The 17,560-nt window shown below is 36.3% G+C and overlaps 1 protein-coding gene across 2 annotated transcripts in view; it reads right to left on the bottom strand.

Annotated features, from left to right (window-relative positions):
* Nucleotides 1-17,560, bottom strand: part of CREBRF (CREB3 regulatory factor) — a 64,409-nt gene that overhangs the window by 2,328 nt on the left and 44,521 nt on the right. Inside the window, exons 8-9 of one of the 2 annotated variants that reach the window (XM_024753349.1) lie at nucleotides 13,365-13,487; nucleotides 7,277-7,412 (exon numbers count right to left, since the gene is read on the bottom strand). In XM_024753349.1, the coding sequence (XP_024609117.1) occupies nucleotides 7,297-7,412; nucleotides 13,365-13,487 (239 nt within the window). In that variant the 3' untranslated portion in view covers nucleotides 7,277-7,296. Of the gene's footprint in view, nucleotides 1-1,730; nucleotides 7,413-13,364; nucleotides 13,488-17,560 lie in introns of those variants that run through there. The other variant, XM_024753348.1, reaches the window with a different exon arrangement.

The raw sequence follows: 17,560 nt of genomic DNA on the forward strand, positions 1-17,560 counted from the left end.
GAGCCCCTTTCCCATCATGCTACTTGGTGGGAATTCCTCTGCAACCAACAGTCACCAATTGCATTTCCATGAGGCAATTAGAGAAAACATAGCTCCTCTTTTCTCCACCCTCCAACATACTCCATTCTAATAAAAAAGACTGAATTCTAAGGCCTTCAGCTAGAGGCCATCTTTGAGGGATAAATATACAATTTGGTGACCCGCACTCCCCATCACTGACTACTGCCAATGCTGTTTTGCTTCCATCACCTTTACCTACTGATCCTGAGACTAGCTTTTGTTTACTGCATCTACTAGGTTCTGGCTTTGGTTCTTTCTGGTTTTCAGACCCTAAGCCCATTATCTCCCTCCTACACAGACATCCATCCAAATATTGCCAGTGACTTGGCCAGGTCCCTTACAGAGGAGTATGGATTATCTCTGAGTGCTGCAAGCAGACTGCCATTTGAATTGGAGTTCTGTATCATCTAAGCTGGGTCTGGGGTGAGTCCCTGCATCTGGTTCTAGTCTCTTTTGTAAAATGGACATGATCACCCACCTTACTGGGCCACAGAGAGCAGCAGGTGAGTTCCCTGATAGGAAAGCACCTAGCAGGGGCTTAATGAATGCCACCCTAGCCTTCTAGGACTTTCTAATGCCTTCTTCCTATTCTGAACCTTTCAGCTGGGATATTAAAGTATTTCCCAACTAACGTTTTTCTCTCTAAGGTGCTCTCTGGTTCCGAAATCAATGTGGGCAACGAGAGACAATTGAACAGCCCATCTCACTGGGCGCTACCTAACAGAAGGGTTGGTTTCCTAAGAGCTGTACTGGAAGGGCTGGCTTACCCAGCTTCTTAAAGTGCCCAGACTCTGACAGAGGCTCCTGTGAGGTCAAGTCCTGAAGCAGAACCAGTCCATGAGAGGCTAGGCCCACTTTGCTTCCTGACAGCCTCAGTGTCACTCAAATGAAGCAAAAAGGGCTTCTTCAAGGGACCAGGGATGTCATGCACACAGCCTATCTATTCTCTTAACATACCCCACTTGATGTGGTACCAGTGTCCTTGCAAATACCTCTGCGGTAACGTACCTAGAACCCTTTGCGTGTTTAACAGCTCTTGTGTTGTTTTGTGGCCCTGTTCACACGTGGCCTCCCTCAGCAGACTAAACGTTAGTGGCGGTCTCTTTAGTCTCTTTCTGGCCAGTACGCAGCACAAGTCTTGGCAGAGAAAGTGCTAAACAAATGTTTGTTGGCCGAAGGAACACACTGCTACAGTGGTGTTTACTCGGGTCCCCTGATTTAACAGTTCTATGTATATGCCCAGCCTAGCTTGGGGACCTACTTAGAATTATGAAACACACAAACACATACAAAGGCTTAAGTCAGGAGAGACTCAAAATACCTTCTTTCCCTCAGAGATATCACTTGGCCAAAGAATCAAGGAGGAGAAATAAGGATAAACTAAACTATGCTCTAAACTATAAAGAATGTAAATGTTTTTGTCAATGAGTAATTCTACGTAATAGCTAAATTTAACTAAAGTATTGAAAAAGCAGCCCAAAGTGTTAAAAAAAAAAGAAATGTTAGCTGTTCGCACACTACACCAAGAGAGGGGCAGCGCGATCAAGAGTTCACTGCTGTCTCTAGTTTGGAATTTTGTTGCAGTGGGTTATTCTGAAGGGTGGATGATCACCTTGGAAAGCAACAGAAAAGCAACAGAAAAAGGAAGGACGAAAGCATGAGGCAAACAATTCAAAACCTTTTCTTTTCATCTTTTTTTATTTTAAATTACAAAGGATGTTGCATACACTGATGAATCTGTATCTGACTAGAAGTGCTGAGGGGTTGGAAAGTGACAGAAAACAAAGGCAATGTTTGAATTGCCTTTTCTTCTGAAAAGAAAAACTGCACAACTATTAACCAACATTTAATAGAATAATTTTTAAACAGCTCATGCGTCAACGAGATAAAATTCTTTCTAGACAATAGACAAGACTGAATCCAATAAAAAGTTTCATAGCTACAGTTAGGGGAGTGGGGAACAAAACTACAGAATATTTATGATAGCATTACAAACAGGATCCTACGCAACTATGCAAAAGAGGTCGCCACATTGTATGAACAAACACTTTGAATTCTTGCCCTTCCGCTCTTCTCTTGTGACGTCTTATGTGCAGTCAGCCCTAGTATCACTGTTAACCACAAATGCTAAGTTATAGGACAAATCCTAGGGAAAGAAGGTTAAAAAAAAAAAAAAAGCAGGCAGTGGAATACAGTGTCATAAAAATGTGGTGAAAAGGCAGATACAGTACACACATATACATTTCTGTTATTTGGTTCTGAAAAAAACAAAGGGCGAAGGGCAAGACACAGTAATCAGTCCCGCTCACATCCACCCATAATTTAATTAACTACACCATTGTGTTTACATTGTTATGAAAGAGGCAAACTTAGTTCACCCGAACTTGGCACATTGAAATACCCAACTTTGATGTTCCTCACTAGTCACCAAGTCATCAATTCCAAAATACTATTTGGAAGTAGTTTTAAGGTTCTATTCCCTCACCACTACCCCCAAATCTCTCTTTTCTAAAGGAAAATGGCAATTTGGCATAATTCAGTTCCTAGGTGTAATTTCTACAATTTCAGTCAGTTTACTAAGCACGAGGATTATGCTTCAACACATAATCCCACTTGTCTATGGAAGTGTAAAACTGTCAGTAGTACATTTTCATCATCTTCCCCCAACATGCTTATTCCTTAAAACGAAACAACCATTCCTACAGTTGACATTCATGGTTACATCCCAATGTGTTTGAAATATTAAAAAAACATGGAGTCATCTTCTCATAATGCCCTTATTAAGATTACAAAGATTACAAAAGAATCCACAAGTATTACGGCACTGTGTGAGGCTTATTTGTCATGATCCGAGGGAAGAACAAGACTGCAGTTCTGTGCAAAGTTGTGGAAATGGCCTTAGTTCCATGGGAAATGGTATTCCACAATAGACTTCACTAGAAGGATAATTTGAAACTTTAACACTGAAAGCATAATTCAATGCGTTCTCAAAATTCAAGTTTCAAGATTTGGAGAGATGCTAACATTCTGTTACATAATTAACTAGAAAATACTTGAACAGAATTTTAGGAAGACTATATAAAGAAAGGGAACATAAGTTTTTGTTAATTCCTGCTGAAGGCAACTTGATTTCGTTTCTTAGAAAGTTAACTAACTCTTAGCAGCTAAAATATTTAGAAATGTATGGAATAAAGAAAAGCACATCCATTCTTGACATTTTGGTGAATAAACTAACAGCTTTATTAATGAAGGCAAACATCAGATAACTGTATGAATATTATATATAAAAAAAGAAATCCAAACTAACAGCATTGTATTTCAAAAGTACTGTACTTCTGTTTCTTTTAAAGAGACTTGTCATCTGTTTTATAAAACAAACAAAATGAGTACTCTTCTCCTAAAAAATTCTGGAAAAATGAAAATAGTCAATTTCAAGCTGATGAACTGAGCATACCTTTCTTTAAATGCAGACTACTGCTAAGGAGCAAATGAAGTCAAGCATCAGAAAGAAGATGTATGACAAATTCATGAAAGTTAGGAAAAAGGGATGTAGTGAAATTACTGCTAATCTCTCCCCCTCATATTCAAAGACCATTCAAAACTGGTCTTTCATACAAATATAAAATAACAATAAAGAGAGGGAATTTGAAACCATACCCATCTGAAATCCTTCATGATGTTTTTATAATAGCTCTGATTCTCTTACCAAAAAGGTCAAAGTGAAAGATTTAGGAAGTGAAAGGGAATGGAGATGTTTTGTTTTAAATGTACAAGTAAGGCACAATATAAAGCCACATCATAATCTGTCATGAAGGATATAGGAGAGGACAAGAATCGTACATGGTACAGTAGAACAAGCAATCATATTGACTGAAAAAGTGTGGCACCCAATTCAAAACTCAGACAAGATCTTAACAAGAACAACTGGACAGCATGCTTTCATATGGAGACAAACTCTATAAAGAATCCAGTGTATCTGAAAAGAGGAAGAACGTTTTTTGTTTTTTTAAATCATAGTAGTACTAGAGTCAAAGTTTATAATCGCTTTGGGAACAATGGGTTTATTTGAGGTGAATTCACAATGCCTTCACTTAAAGTAAAATTCTGGACTTCATTATGAGCTATCTGTATACCATGTATGAACACAGAAAACCTTTAGAGAGCTCTTCTCTAATGATCTTCACCCAAAAATACATGCCACAATTTTCAAAAACAGAACACGTACAATTGTTGGGGTTTTTACGTTACCCTTGTAAGATTTGTTTGTGTGATACACTAAACGTATACATTTTAATGACAATAGAGGAAGCAGATTATTACTGGCATTAAAGTACAACCATTTCTAGACGGTTTTAAATGCCACAGAGTCCCCTGGTTAAAATGTAAAGCTGCACAGCTTGCCTATGTCATCTTTATGATAAAGTTAAAACAGCAAGAGGATTTAACTTTCACTCTACATTTTACTGCCAGGTTTTTATTTAGATCAAGTATCGCTGCAGCATTCTGACCAGCCCAGATTTAGCAGCAAATGGCAGGAATCATATAAAATGCAATTTTTTTTAACAAAGTGCTTTTCTAAGATATACATACATATATAAATAGGTACAAAATAAAGTGTCAACATTAAAAAGCTCAACTATTTAAAAGCTTTTACCTATTTAACTTAAGTAGTACATATAAAACACTGAAATGCAAGGATATGGAATCTACTAAACAGATTCAAAGTCTTTTTTTGAAATGCAAGACCAAAAAATCAAATTCTGGTTTGCAGACAAGAAAAAGGTATAAAAAACCAGAATTCCTAACAGAGCAGCTAGAAAGGGGCAATTTTATAAACCTCATCAGCTGAATCTCTATCATGAAGTGATTTTCACCTGATTGCAAAACTGCCATATTTTGGAACATGTTTCAATTTCCCAGACACATTCTGTCAAAACTTCATATACCTCCAAGTTACAAACCTGTGCTTTGCCTTCTCCCACCTAAAAATGAAAAACTTTAAAACAATAAACTTACATTCTATTAAACCATTAGATCTAAGCTTATCTGTTTAGTGTGAATGCACTAACCAGGTACATTTCCACCAAGCACACAGGGTAATCTTGTGCATCACAGCTCAGCTAAGGTGTTAAGACAATCCTTCTTGGAGTTTCTTTTTCATAATGTCAAAGAAGCATGAAAGCAACATTGCTCACTTGTTACTGTGTGTTTTAGAATCAAGCAAACCTTTATAAGCTATAGCTTCATGTGCTATCACTTACAAATGGGAAACCGTGGTGGGGAGGGAAAAAATAACAGAAAAGGAAACACACTGTATAGACAAAATATAATTAAAAATAAATTCTCCAAGGGGTAATGGAGAAATAGTTGGAGAAATAGATACTTTCCCGGCAGCTAGGTCGGAAATTTTTGGTTTTTTTTTTTTCTGGCTAAATAGGATTTTTTTTAAGGTATAATTTTTAAGCTACCAGTTTTCAGAGTTCAAAACACAAGATTTGAAAATAAAACAGTAAGAGAGACAGGACGGAAAGATCTGTAGGGAAGGTTTATAACGTTGCCTTGACATAAGAAATTTCTCATCAAGAGGTAAAGCTTTAACATAGTTAAAACACTGACTAATGAAGCTGTTTTATGTGAACAAAAAAGAGCACCTAAAAACTAAATGTGTTAATATTTCTCAGTTCTAGAAACTATAGAAGAAGAATAAGTCACATGTTAAGTTTGAAGAAGCTAGTTTGAAAATACCTGTACAAAAATATAAAAATCTATAAATCTTTTTGTTTTTGTTTTAAGCTTGTGTTGATCTTTGAAAATATTACATGCACAATAATACATCAATTGGAAAAGTGGCAACTAAAGAATTAGATATTTTTAGCTTTTTTCTGTCTTTACATATATATATACATAATACAATAAAAATAATCTGTATTTTGGTTGTTTGGTGGAAGTATACTACAATAAGCTAAATAAACTTTTTAATTTTCAAGGTCAAAAACTATTTTACCAATAGCTTACTAAAATGAAATATATTAAAATTTCCTACAATAAGTGCAGAAATAAAAAGACTTATAGACACCTAAATGGCCACCAACTTATCTACTATGGAAGCGAACTAGAGGAACAGCAAAATAATATCTGTATGTGTGGATGCTCCTTCTGTAGATAATTGGACCCAAACAGAAATAAAATTCACAGTTCAGTAAGATCCCTAACCCTGACCTTTTCGTTTTTCTTTTTTTTCTCCTTTTTTTTCATACATTCATACAGTATCATGTAAGCTGTGCAAAACTTTACTTAGACTGGCAGTATGCCATATCAGTTGCATTTGTCTTTGGTACAAAAAATAAAACAATCGCAATAATGTGCAAGTATTTGTCTTCTTCCGGTCAAGTACCGAAATATGAGTTTTCTAGAGCCATCTTTTTTTTGTTTGTTTTTTGTTTTGTTTTTTATACAATACACAGACTCTGTGGCATATATCTACATTTCAACATAGTCCTATATACATTCAAAAAATTTGAAAAAGAGTTGGAACAAAAAAACATTTAAACCCCATAATTTTTCCATCTATATATCTTGTTTTTCCTCATTAGGGTTTTCATCATACAAAATATTACCAGTTTTATAGTTTCCCCAAAATACAAGGCACAAAGAATATGCTTTTTTTTTCTTACTTGCACAGACATTATATATATATATTTATATATATATTTATATATACCATATTGAGCTCGGAAAATGAACATCTAATATGGCACATGGGCATGAGTGCTGGGTTGTGCCATGTACAAGTGAGATTAATGGTTGTGGAAAATTAGAATAAAAAGCAATAATTCTAAAAACAATCTAAACTGACTGTTTAAAAAAATGCTTCCTCAATTTTTTTGTGTGGTTCAGAGCATAAACCTGCCACAATATTTGGCATTTACTATTATCTTCACTCTTCCAAAATGTTTTGCTTTAACAGATTTTGTAATCTGTATCTAAACATCTACTTAAATGTATGAGTTTCAATTCTGATGCCAGTAGCAGTTTTAACCAACGGTTTATGCTCTGAAAATGTAATAATCAAGTATTTTGGATCATGCTTCACTTATGCTACTTAGTTCTTAAAACAATGTAACCTAATTGTAAATGTTTACATAATGCTAAACTGACATGCAAAACAGAATGAAAATTTACAATGAATAACGTGACAAACACAGACATTTCTGACCAGTGGTCCAATGAGGCTGATTACACTTTTGATGTTGGTATCCTTAGTCCTACAAGGCCTCCGGTGGGATTGCCTTCCGCAGTCTTCTCTAACACTTGGTTAACAAATTCTGAGGTTTGCCCAGCAACTGGGAGACCTGAAGAAAAGAATAATAGGCACACTTAGACACATATGAAGGTGAGGAGTAGGAAAATCTGAGGGTCAGGGGTGACTCTCAGCTAGACACTGGTCCCAGATGAGTGTTCTGCCATTTGCTACTGCAGCCCAGAAAATAATTCTACCCACCATAATTAGAGCCTACAAGATTAGAAGGATCAAACCACCAGTCTCTTCCAACTGCTCCAACCTCACTATATCTCATGGATGGGCTTCACCCACGTGACTGAAAATATATACCTGAAGGATGTTTTCATTCATTTTTATAATGATGATCAATTTTACGTTCCTTTTTCTTCATTTTAAAGAAAAGTGGATAAATAAGCAAACTTGGAAGAGAAGAAGGAAAGGTGGGAGACACTGCAGGTATGTTGATTTTTTCATCTTCCTCATCCTCTATAGCTGAGGTCAAAGATATTTGATATATTGATTTTACGTAACAGAGGTGTACGTGCTTTAAATGTAATACAAAACGGAGCAATTAAAGGAGATGGAAGCAGAAAAATACTATGCAGTAATTGCTCATAAGAATTCAAAAGATATTGTAAAAAACAGAGAATTGACACCACCTTAACCATGTGATCAAAATCAGCCTGACCAATAATGGGACGAACTGATACTGTTTCTTGATTGACATAATGAGAAGGATATATAAGCTACAATGTATTCTTGCCAAGAAAATTTAACTGTAACTAATCATGGGCAAACAGATGAATTCAAATGTTGGGACATTTTACAAGATCAACTACCTGGATTTTTTATGGAAGAAAAAAGCCTGGGAAACTGATCTAGATTAAAGGAGACAAAAAAAAAAAAAAAAAAAGACACAACTAAATGCAACTCATGATCCTTAATTGGATCAAAAACAAACAAAAAGGTTAGAAAGGACATTACTGAGACAACTGGGGAAATTTAAATATGGACTCCATATAGATATCACATCAACGGAAGTTATAGCAGTATTGTGTCTAAGAAAGTGTCCTTGTTCTTGAGAAATACATGCTGAAGTAGTAGTTATGGATGAAGAATCATATGTTTATGTTACCTTCAAATATATAGGGAAAAAATGTACACAGAGGCAGAAATAAAGCAAATGCAGCAAAATATTAACAGCTGGTGAATCTAGCGGAATGACACGCAGGTGTTCACTGGACTGTTTCTTTCTACTTTTCTTGTAGGATGGATATCTTAAATGAAAAGTTGAGAAAAAAATTAAGTATACATGTTATTAGCTAAAAAGTGAACCTGCAAGACAAAAATGTAGAACTTGAAAATAATCAGAGGACACATACAAAATGAAACTATAATAATAATGGATCATACAGTGAATGACATAAAAAGGCAAGAAAGCCATATGAACAAATCTTAACAGCTTTTTTTTTTTTCTTTTTTTCTTGTGGTACGAGGGCCTCTCCCGTTGCGGAGCACAGGCTCCAGATGCGCAGGCTCAGCAGCCATGGCTCATGGGCCTAGCTGCTCCGCAGCATGTGGGATCTTCCCAGACCGGGGCACGAACCCGTGTGCCCTGCATTGGCAGGCAGACTCTCAACCACTGTGCCACCAGGGAAGGCCCTAACAGCTCTTCTGATAACAGAAATAAAACCAAACATACATCAATAAATAAAAATGAGCTGGGACTTCCCTGGTGGCACGGTGGTTAAAAAGCCACCTGCCGGGCTTCCCTGGTGGCACAGTGGTTGAGAATCCCCCTGACAATGCAGGGGACATGGGTTCGAGCCCTGGTCTGGGAAGATCCCACATGCTGTGGAGCAACCAAGCCCGTGCACCACAACTACTGAGCCTGCACTCCAGAGCCCACAAGCCATAACTACTGAAGCCCACGAGCCTACAGCCTGTGCTCCGCAGCAAAAAAATTCACCACAATGAGAAGCACGCACACGGCAACGAAGAGTAGCCCCCACTCACTGCAACTAGAGAAAGCCCGTGCGCAGTAACGGAGACCCAGCACAGCCATAAATAAATAAATAAATAAAAATTAAAAAAAAAAAAAAAGAATCCGCCTGCCAGTGCAGGGGACACGGATTCAATCCCTAGTCCAGGAAGATCCCACATGCCGCAGAGCAGCTAAGCCAGCCCGTGCACCACAACTACTGAGCCTGCGCTCTAGAGCCCGCGAGCCACACCTACCAAGCCCACGAGCCACAACTACTGAAGCCCACGTGCCCTAGAGCCTGCGCACCACAACTACTGAGCCTGAGCTCTAGAGCCTGCAAGCCACAACTACTGAGCCTGTACACCACAACTACTGAAGCCTGTGAGCCTAGAGCCCGTGCTCTGCAGCAAGAGAAGCCACCGCAAATGGAGAAAGTCTGCACACAGCAATGAAGACCCAAAGCAGCCAAAAAAAATAATAAAATAAAAATGAGCTAAACTCATCCATTAAAGAAAAACTCCTAGACTGATTAATAAAGAAAATCAAACTACAAGTTACATATAAAAATCTAGGAGTGAATTTTATGGTATGCAAATCGAAATTAAATGTAAATTTTAATCTAATTAAGATCTTTTAAAAAGAGATGTATATCATATAAAGTAATTCAGAAAGACTGAAAATAAAAGGGAAGGCTACCAAGCAAAGATAAATAATAAGAAAGCTACATTCATGACTGTAAGATCAGACAAGATTGAATTCAAGGAAAAAGCTGTAAACAAGACAAAAGATGTGTGCTTCTTGATGATAAAGACTATAATCCATAATGAGGGGGATGTAACGTATAGCATGGTGACTGTAGTTAATAATACTGTACTGCATATTTGAAAGTAGGTAGGAGAGAGGATCTTAAAAGGTCTCGGCACAAGAAAAAAATATTTTATAACTATGTATATTAACAGATGCTAACTGGACTTACTGTGGTGATCATTTTGCAATATATACCAGTATCAAATCAGTACATTATACACCTGAAATTAATATAATGTTATGTCAATCACACCTCAAAAAAAAAGAAAAAAAAATGAAAAAAGGAACTCCTGAAATTAAAACAAATCTAAAAGGATATAAGAGCTGCAAATAAACACAACAGATAACGCATTTAAGAGAAACAGCAGTGAAAAGGGGAAGAATTTTAAAATAAGAAATTAAGAGATTTTTTTTTTTAATTTGAGAAGAAGTGAATATACTTCAGAAAATACTGAAGACAGGCAAAGAAGATCCAACCCACAAATAGTAAGAGTCCCCAAAGAAGAAAACCAAAGCAAGGGAACAAATCAAATATTAAAAACATATGGGCTTCCCTGGTGGCACAGTAGTTAAGAATCTGCCTGCCAATGCAGGGGACACGGGTTCGAGCCCTGGTCTGGGAAGATCCCACATGCCGCGGAGCAACTAGGCCCGTGCACCACAACTACTGAGCCTGCGTGTCTGGAGCCTGTGCTCCGCAACAAGAGAGGCCGCGATAGTGAGAGGCCCGTGCACCGCGATGAAGAGTGGCCCCCGCTTGCCGCAACTAGATAGAGCCCTCGCACAGAAACGAAGACCCAACACAGCCAAAAATAAATAAATTAATTAATTAAAAAATGTTTACGATGTAATATGGTAACATCAACAACTAATACTTACTAAGTATTGAGAATTTGTGTTCAGCAGTATGCTAAGTGCTTTACATGCACTCTTTCCATTTAATCCACACAACTGTCCACACTTTACATTATAGATGAATAAAATTAGGTTGAGGGAAGTGAAGTTACTTCCCTAGGGTCCTCAGGTAGTAAGTGGCAGGGCCAGGACTTGAATCTAGAACTGATTTCAAATACTCTGATTTTAACCATTATGCTAAATGAGCTTTTGTTTTTTGGAAACGTATCTTAATTTCTGCACATGACCAGTGGGTATTGCTAGAGCCACAGAGAAACCACTAGCATTTTGTGTGTAAAAAGATAGGAAACAAGGCATGCAGAACCTTAAGTACCTTAAGATAAAGAGAATGTTTTAAGAATGAAGATAAATGCTCAAAAGAATCAAATGTTACACAGAATGTCAAGAAAAATAAATTCTCAAGTAAGTCTACTGGATGAGGCAATTAGTGGGCCACTTGGGAACTATACAGTTCAGAAACTATCTAAAGATGAGTGTCAGATGACAGGGCCAAGTGATGATCCATGGGTACAGTGCAAGCACTTGCAACTAGGAGCACTTACTTCTAGCTCCTAGTCCTGCCACTTGTTGGCTATAGGACTTGTGGCAAGTTACTTAATACCTTGTTGGGCTTCCAATTCCTCATCTGTAAAACCAGGATAATAATACCTTCTTCACAGAACTGTGGAAGTAAATCACTAAATCTGAGTAGACAGATCCTGGATCATAATAAGTACTATATAAATGTTAGCTGTTTATCCCTTCCTAGACTAAGGAATTCTTTTTTCTCATCTCTTAATCTCTCTTTTAGATCTTCTCCTTTGGCCTTTAAACATGAAAGCTGTCAAATTTCATGAAATCGTTGGGTTAAAATCTATATGCCTTGCTAATTTTACTAATGATTCCAAATTGCTCTACAGAAACACTAGTATATTTTACGTTCAGTATGAACACAACGCTGACAAGAGAAATTAATGACATTTCAAAAACCATAAGAAACTTACTAAGTGCATGGAAGCATAAATGTGTATTTATTTTCAATTAAAGAAAATGCAATGATTTGGGTAGCAGATTTGGTATACAGGAGCATTTCTGTATAAGTAGAAATAAAATATTCTTGCTCACTCCACTGCATCTAAGCATCTTGATTTCTTCATAGCAGTTACCACAATGTTATTATTATTATTTTTGGTTTTCTATTCCTTGCCTTCCATTTTTAGACTACAAGCATCTAAGAAGAGTAGCAACCAAGTCTCTACTTAACCCCTGTATCCCCCAACACCTGGCAACATAGTAGGCATTGAAAACATTTTGTGGAATGAATGAATTTATAATAACTGGAAGTCAGAAAAACTGTCTTAACAAATTCTAAGATATTTACAATTAAAAAAAATTTTTTTAATTATAGTGTTTGGCACTCTAAAATTCAGGTAAATAACTAATTAATGATTGAAAAGTAAGCTGTAATTCTTTTAAGTGACGTGATTCAATATACAGTCAGCATCCTGGGGAAGAAAATTCTCAGGTAAGTGAAATTTACTACTCTACACAACAACTATGTAAGAACCAGTTTTTAAGAGACAGTCCTAGAATAAAAACTGCTAAACAAAGAACATATAATACAGCTGAAACAATTTTATGATGCTTCAGGGTTTTCATGGCTTGTGTTATGCTGTAATGCCCTTGGGATGCTACTGATCATAGGGTGATTTGCTCCTATGGTAGCCAAGCTCCTGGGGCCTCTAGGGTTTGCATGTCTTTGTCTACATTAGCTACCTCTACCCTCCCTGTCAGGTATCACTCTGCCTGACTTCTGGATGCCTGCCTCTCTGTTCCTCCCCATGTGGTATAAACTGTTCAGGGATGGAAAACCAGATAATCAAGTCTGTTAGAATCCTGTGAAAGAGTAAAACAAATAGGTAAGAACCTCTATTGAAGTATATACTGCAGGCTTGACAAGGTCAGGGATCTTTATTTTCCCCACAGAAGGTTAAAGTTGCTAGAAGTTTATCTTTCCTAAGTGTTAAAACAGTTCAGTGACGAAGTCTAAATAATAAATTGTGGGGCAGCACAATGCTCACCTGCCCACTTGTAAGTCTAGTAAGCGTCCTAATAAATCACTTCTTGTCTATCAATCAATCAATCAATCAATCGTGGTAACCAGCAGAACATGTTTATGAATGCTAACTCTCAAAACACAAATCTTCGCATAAAGGGAGGTAACTACAATGAGACCACTTGAGTTTTTCCTTGAAAGAATTTTGAATATTCCCTTGAATCATATACCTTACACTATACGTTATTAGTGATTATTAGTTTATCCAGTGTTCTTCTTACCAAGAGTATCTTTAATGAGGATTTCAAGCTTCTGTCCCATGTTGGGTCCTCTCTCCTCTCTTGGATTCTGTACTCGGTTTACAATCTCTTGCTTGATGGAGTTGATTACAAACAATAAATTATCTGTAAGACAGAACAGGACAGTTGGAGCATGTCATTAACATGGAAGAATTTACTTTTAATTATGTAATAACAGATACTCAATTAAAAATGAAGAACATATAAGAAAACATTAAGCAGTGATGGTTGTAACCTTTCTTATCCAAAGAGACTAATAATCAAACGATATGCCACTTTTGATAACAGATTGTAGACATGTATCAATGTCCACTATCCTGTAAGCAATTTGCCCTACTTGTCTTCAAAGCTATGACAGTGCCTGGTATATTGAATCATAGGGTCTTAGTAAATGTTTATTAAATAAATCGAACAAAGCCCTTCAAAGACAAAGCTTTAAAAACAAATTTCCCGGGCTTCCCCAGTGCCTCAGTGGTTAAGAATCCGCCTGCCAATGCAGGGGACACGGGTTCGAGCCCTGTTCCGGGAAGATCCCACATGCCGCGGAGCAACTAAGCCCGTGCGCCACAACTACTGAGCCTGTGCTCTAGAGCCCGTGTGCCTAGAGCCTGCGCTCCGCAACAAGAGAAGCCACCGCAATGAAAAGCCCGTGCACCGCAACGAAGTGTAGCCCCCCTCACGGCAACTAGAGAAAGCCCGCGCACAGCAACAAAGACCCAACGCAGCCAAAAATAAAATAAATAAATTAAAACAACAACAACAAATTTCCCCACCTTAAGAAGCTTTAAAAAAAAAAAAGAGCAAAGTTAACCAAAAGTAAATAAGGAGGGAAATAATAAATATAAGAGCAGAAATCAATAAAACAGAACACAACAGAGAAAGTTAACAAAGCCAAAAGCTGGTTCTTTGAAAATATCAACAAAATTGATACCCACTCCCACCCTCATCCCCATCTCCAGCTAGACGGCTTGATCACCTCTACCTAGAATGGAAAACGGGTTATCACTTCAGAATACAGCCATTAAAAGGATAATAAGAAAATGCTATGCTGACAAATTCAAAAACTTGGATGAAATGGACAAATTTATTGAAAATGCCACTTCACAAGAAGAAATGGAAAATCTGAACAGCTCATTTCTAATAAAGGAATTGAATTTATCAAAAAGTATTCCCCAAAGAAAATGCAGAGGGCTTTAATGGAAAATTCTATCAAATGCACAATGAAGAAATAAAATTAATATCATCAAACTTTCAAAAAAAAAGGAAGAAAGATCATGGCTGAATTCATTCTCTAAGGCTAGTATCCTCAAATACCAAAACCTGACAAAGACATTACAAAAAAAGAAAATCACAGACTAATAACCCTCTTGAATATAGATATAAAAATCCTTGACAAAATATTAACAACAGAATCCAACTTAAAATATCGGAATAGAATCTTACAAAATATTTTCAATAGGCTCTAATATAAAAAGGAAAATACATCATAACCAAATAGAGATTATTCCAGGAATGCAAGGTTGGTTTAATAAAAAGTTAGTTAATATAATTCACCATATTAACAGGGGAATATGTGATACATTACCAGAATAAAGGAAAACAATGTGATTGTTCCAATAAATGCAAAAAACAAAAAAAAGGAAAGAAAATGACAGTATTCAGTATCTATTCATGATAAATGAAACTAGGAAAAGAAGGAAACTTACTCAAAATAATAGAGAGCATCTCATCTACAAAAAAGCCTACAGCCAATATCAGCTTAAAGGTCAAAGTTTCCCCTGCAAACAAGGCAGTCACCACTTCTATTCAAATGTCTTAGACATTGCAACAAGGCAAGAAAAAGAGTTAAAAGGCATAAAGATCAGAAGGGAATAAATAAAGCCATTTCTATTTGCAGATGATGACTGCTAAAATAGAAAATTCCAGGGCATCTACTGGAACTAATAAATTTAGCAAGAAAATAAGGTATAAGAGTAATACACAAAAATTCATTTTATATACTACCAAGAAAGAATTTGAAATTTCAAAAATGAGTCCATTTACAACAGCACCAAAAAACATAAAATACTTAGGAATAAATCTAACAAAAGATGGTCAAGCACTCTACATTGAAAACTATAAAACAAGTCAGAGAGAAATTAAAGAAGACCTAACTAGATGGAAAGAGAAACCAAGTTCATGGATAGGAAGCCTCCATTTTGTTAAGATGATAATTCTCTCCAAACTGATCTACAGATTTAAAGCAATTCCAATTAAAATTTCAAGAAACTTTTTTTGTAAAAAGTGATAAACTGATTCTAAAATTTATATGGTCATGCAAAGGACCTAGAATAGCCAAAACAACTTTGAAAGAACAAAATTAGAAGACTAACAAGGACTAACAGTGCCTGACTTTCACAATCTACTATACAACTACAGTAAGACACTGTATATTCACATAAAGATAGTCAAATAGATCAATGGAACAGAATACAGAGTCCAGAAGTAGACCCATACATATAGGATCAACTGAGCTGATAAAGGTGCAAAAACAATTAAATGGGGAAAGGAAAGTTCTTTCAATGACTGGTGCTTGATCAACTGGATATTCATATGGGGAAAGAAAATCAACTCTTAGCCTACACCATACATGAAAATTAACCTGAAAAAGATCTCATAAACTTAACTGTAAAACTAAAACTATATAAATCCTAGGAGAAAATATACAAGAAAATACAATTTTTGGAGTTGGCAAAGTTTCTAATTAGAACACACAAAAATGTAAAATATAAAAGGAAAGACTGACAAATTGGACTTCATCAAAATTGAACATTTTTGCTCTTTGGAAGATGTCAGTGAGAAAACAAAAAGGAAATCCAAAGACTAGTATAAAATATTTTCAATACATATATCAGACAAAGAGCCTGTATCTAGAATAAAGAACTTTCAGAAGACAAAATTTTTAAATGGCAAAGTAGTTTAATAGATACTTCACATATACACACAAAGTATATGAATAGCCAGTAAGTACAGTAAAGATGCTGAACATCATTAATCAAAGCAATACAAATTAAGACCACAATGAGATACTGCCACATACCACCCATTAGGTTGGTTAAAAGTAAGAAGATTGACCTCGCCAAGCGCTGGCAACGATATGGACCAACTAGAACCCTCATACACTGTTTCTGAGAATGTAAAATGGTACAGCTACTTGGAAAACAGTTTGGCGGTTTCCTATACAGCTACTCGTAGGTATTTAACCAAGAGAGATTAAAATATATGTCCACCCAAACACTTGTACGGAAATATTCACAGCAGCTCTGTTACAGCGAAAGCAAACAATCCAAGTATCCATCAATAGGTGAATGGATAAAGAAACTGTAATATATCTAACACAATGGAATACTACTCAGCAATGAAAAGGATTTAACTATTGATATAGATGACATGGAGAAATTTTAAAATAATTATTCAGAGTGAAAGGAGCCAGGCAAAAAAAAGAGACTGTATGGTAGGATTCCATTAATGTAAAATTCTGAAAATGTAAACTAATCTACAGTGACAGAAAGCAGATCGGGGCTACTAAGGGATAGGAATGGAGGGAGGGTTAGCTTACAAAGGGGCACTATGAAACTTTTGGAGGTGATCAAAGTGTTCATTATCTTGATTGGTTTCACATGTATATACATATGTCCAAACTAACCAAATAATACTCTTTAAATATGTAGAGTTATTGTACTTCAATTATACCTCAATAAAGTTGCAGGGGGGAACACATCTCCAATTTCAACACACAGAATTCCTATGGTCTGAAATAAATCGCTACTACTTCAGACACTGCTTTGAAATCAATGATGTGTTATTCCTAACCCTGTAATACTTAGAAGAGACCAATCTAGACTAATATTGAAGCGAGAAGGCAGAAATAACTGGGGGTGAGGGGGTGGGGAGGCAGTTTAAAACTACACGCAGGAACAATATATATAAAACGTGTCAGTAAACAAGGAAAGCACAGCTGACTCCCTAAATCACATGAAACAAGAAATTTATGCTTCTTCTCGAATAACTGAGAGAGAACACCATTTACTCAAATATAACGACATTTACATGCAGGCTGGACTTATGAGAAGCAATGAGGTTCCCTCATCTTCAACAGGTAAAGTAAATCAGGTCACTTTTTTTTTTTTTTTTTTTTT

Source organism: Neophocaena asiaeorientalis, unplaced genomic scaffold, assembly GCF_003031525.2.
Source record: "Neophocaena asiaeorientalis asiaeorientalis breed wild unplaced genomic scaffold, Neophocaena_asiaeorientalis_V1.1 scaffold268, whole genome shotgun sequence".
Lineage (NCBI taxonomy): Eukaryota > Metazoa > Chordata > Mammalia > Artiodactyla > Phocoenidae > Neophocaena > Neophocaena asiaeorientalis.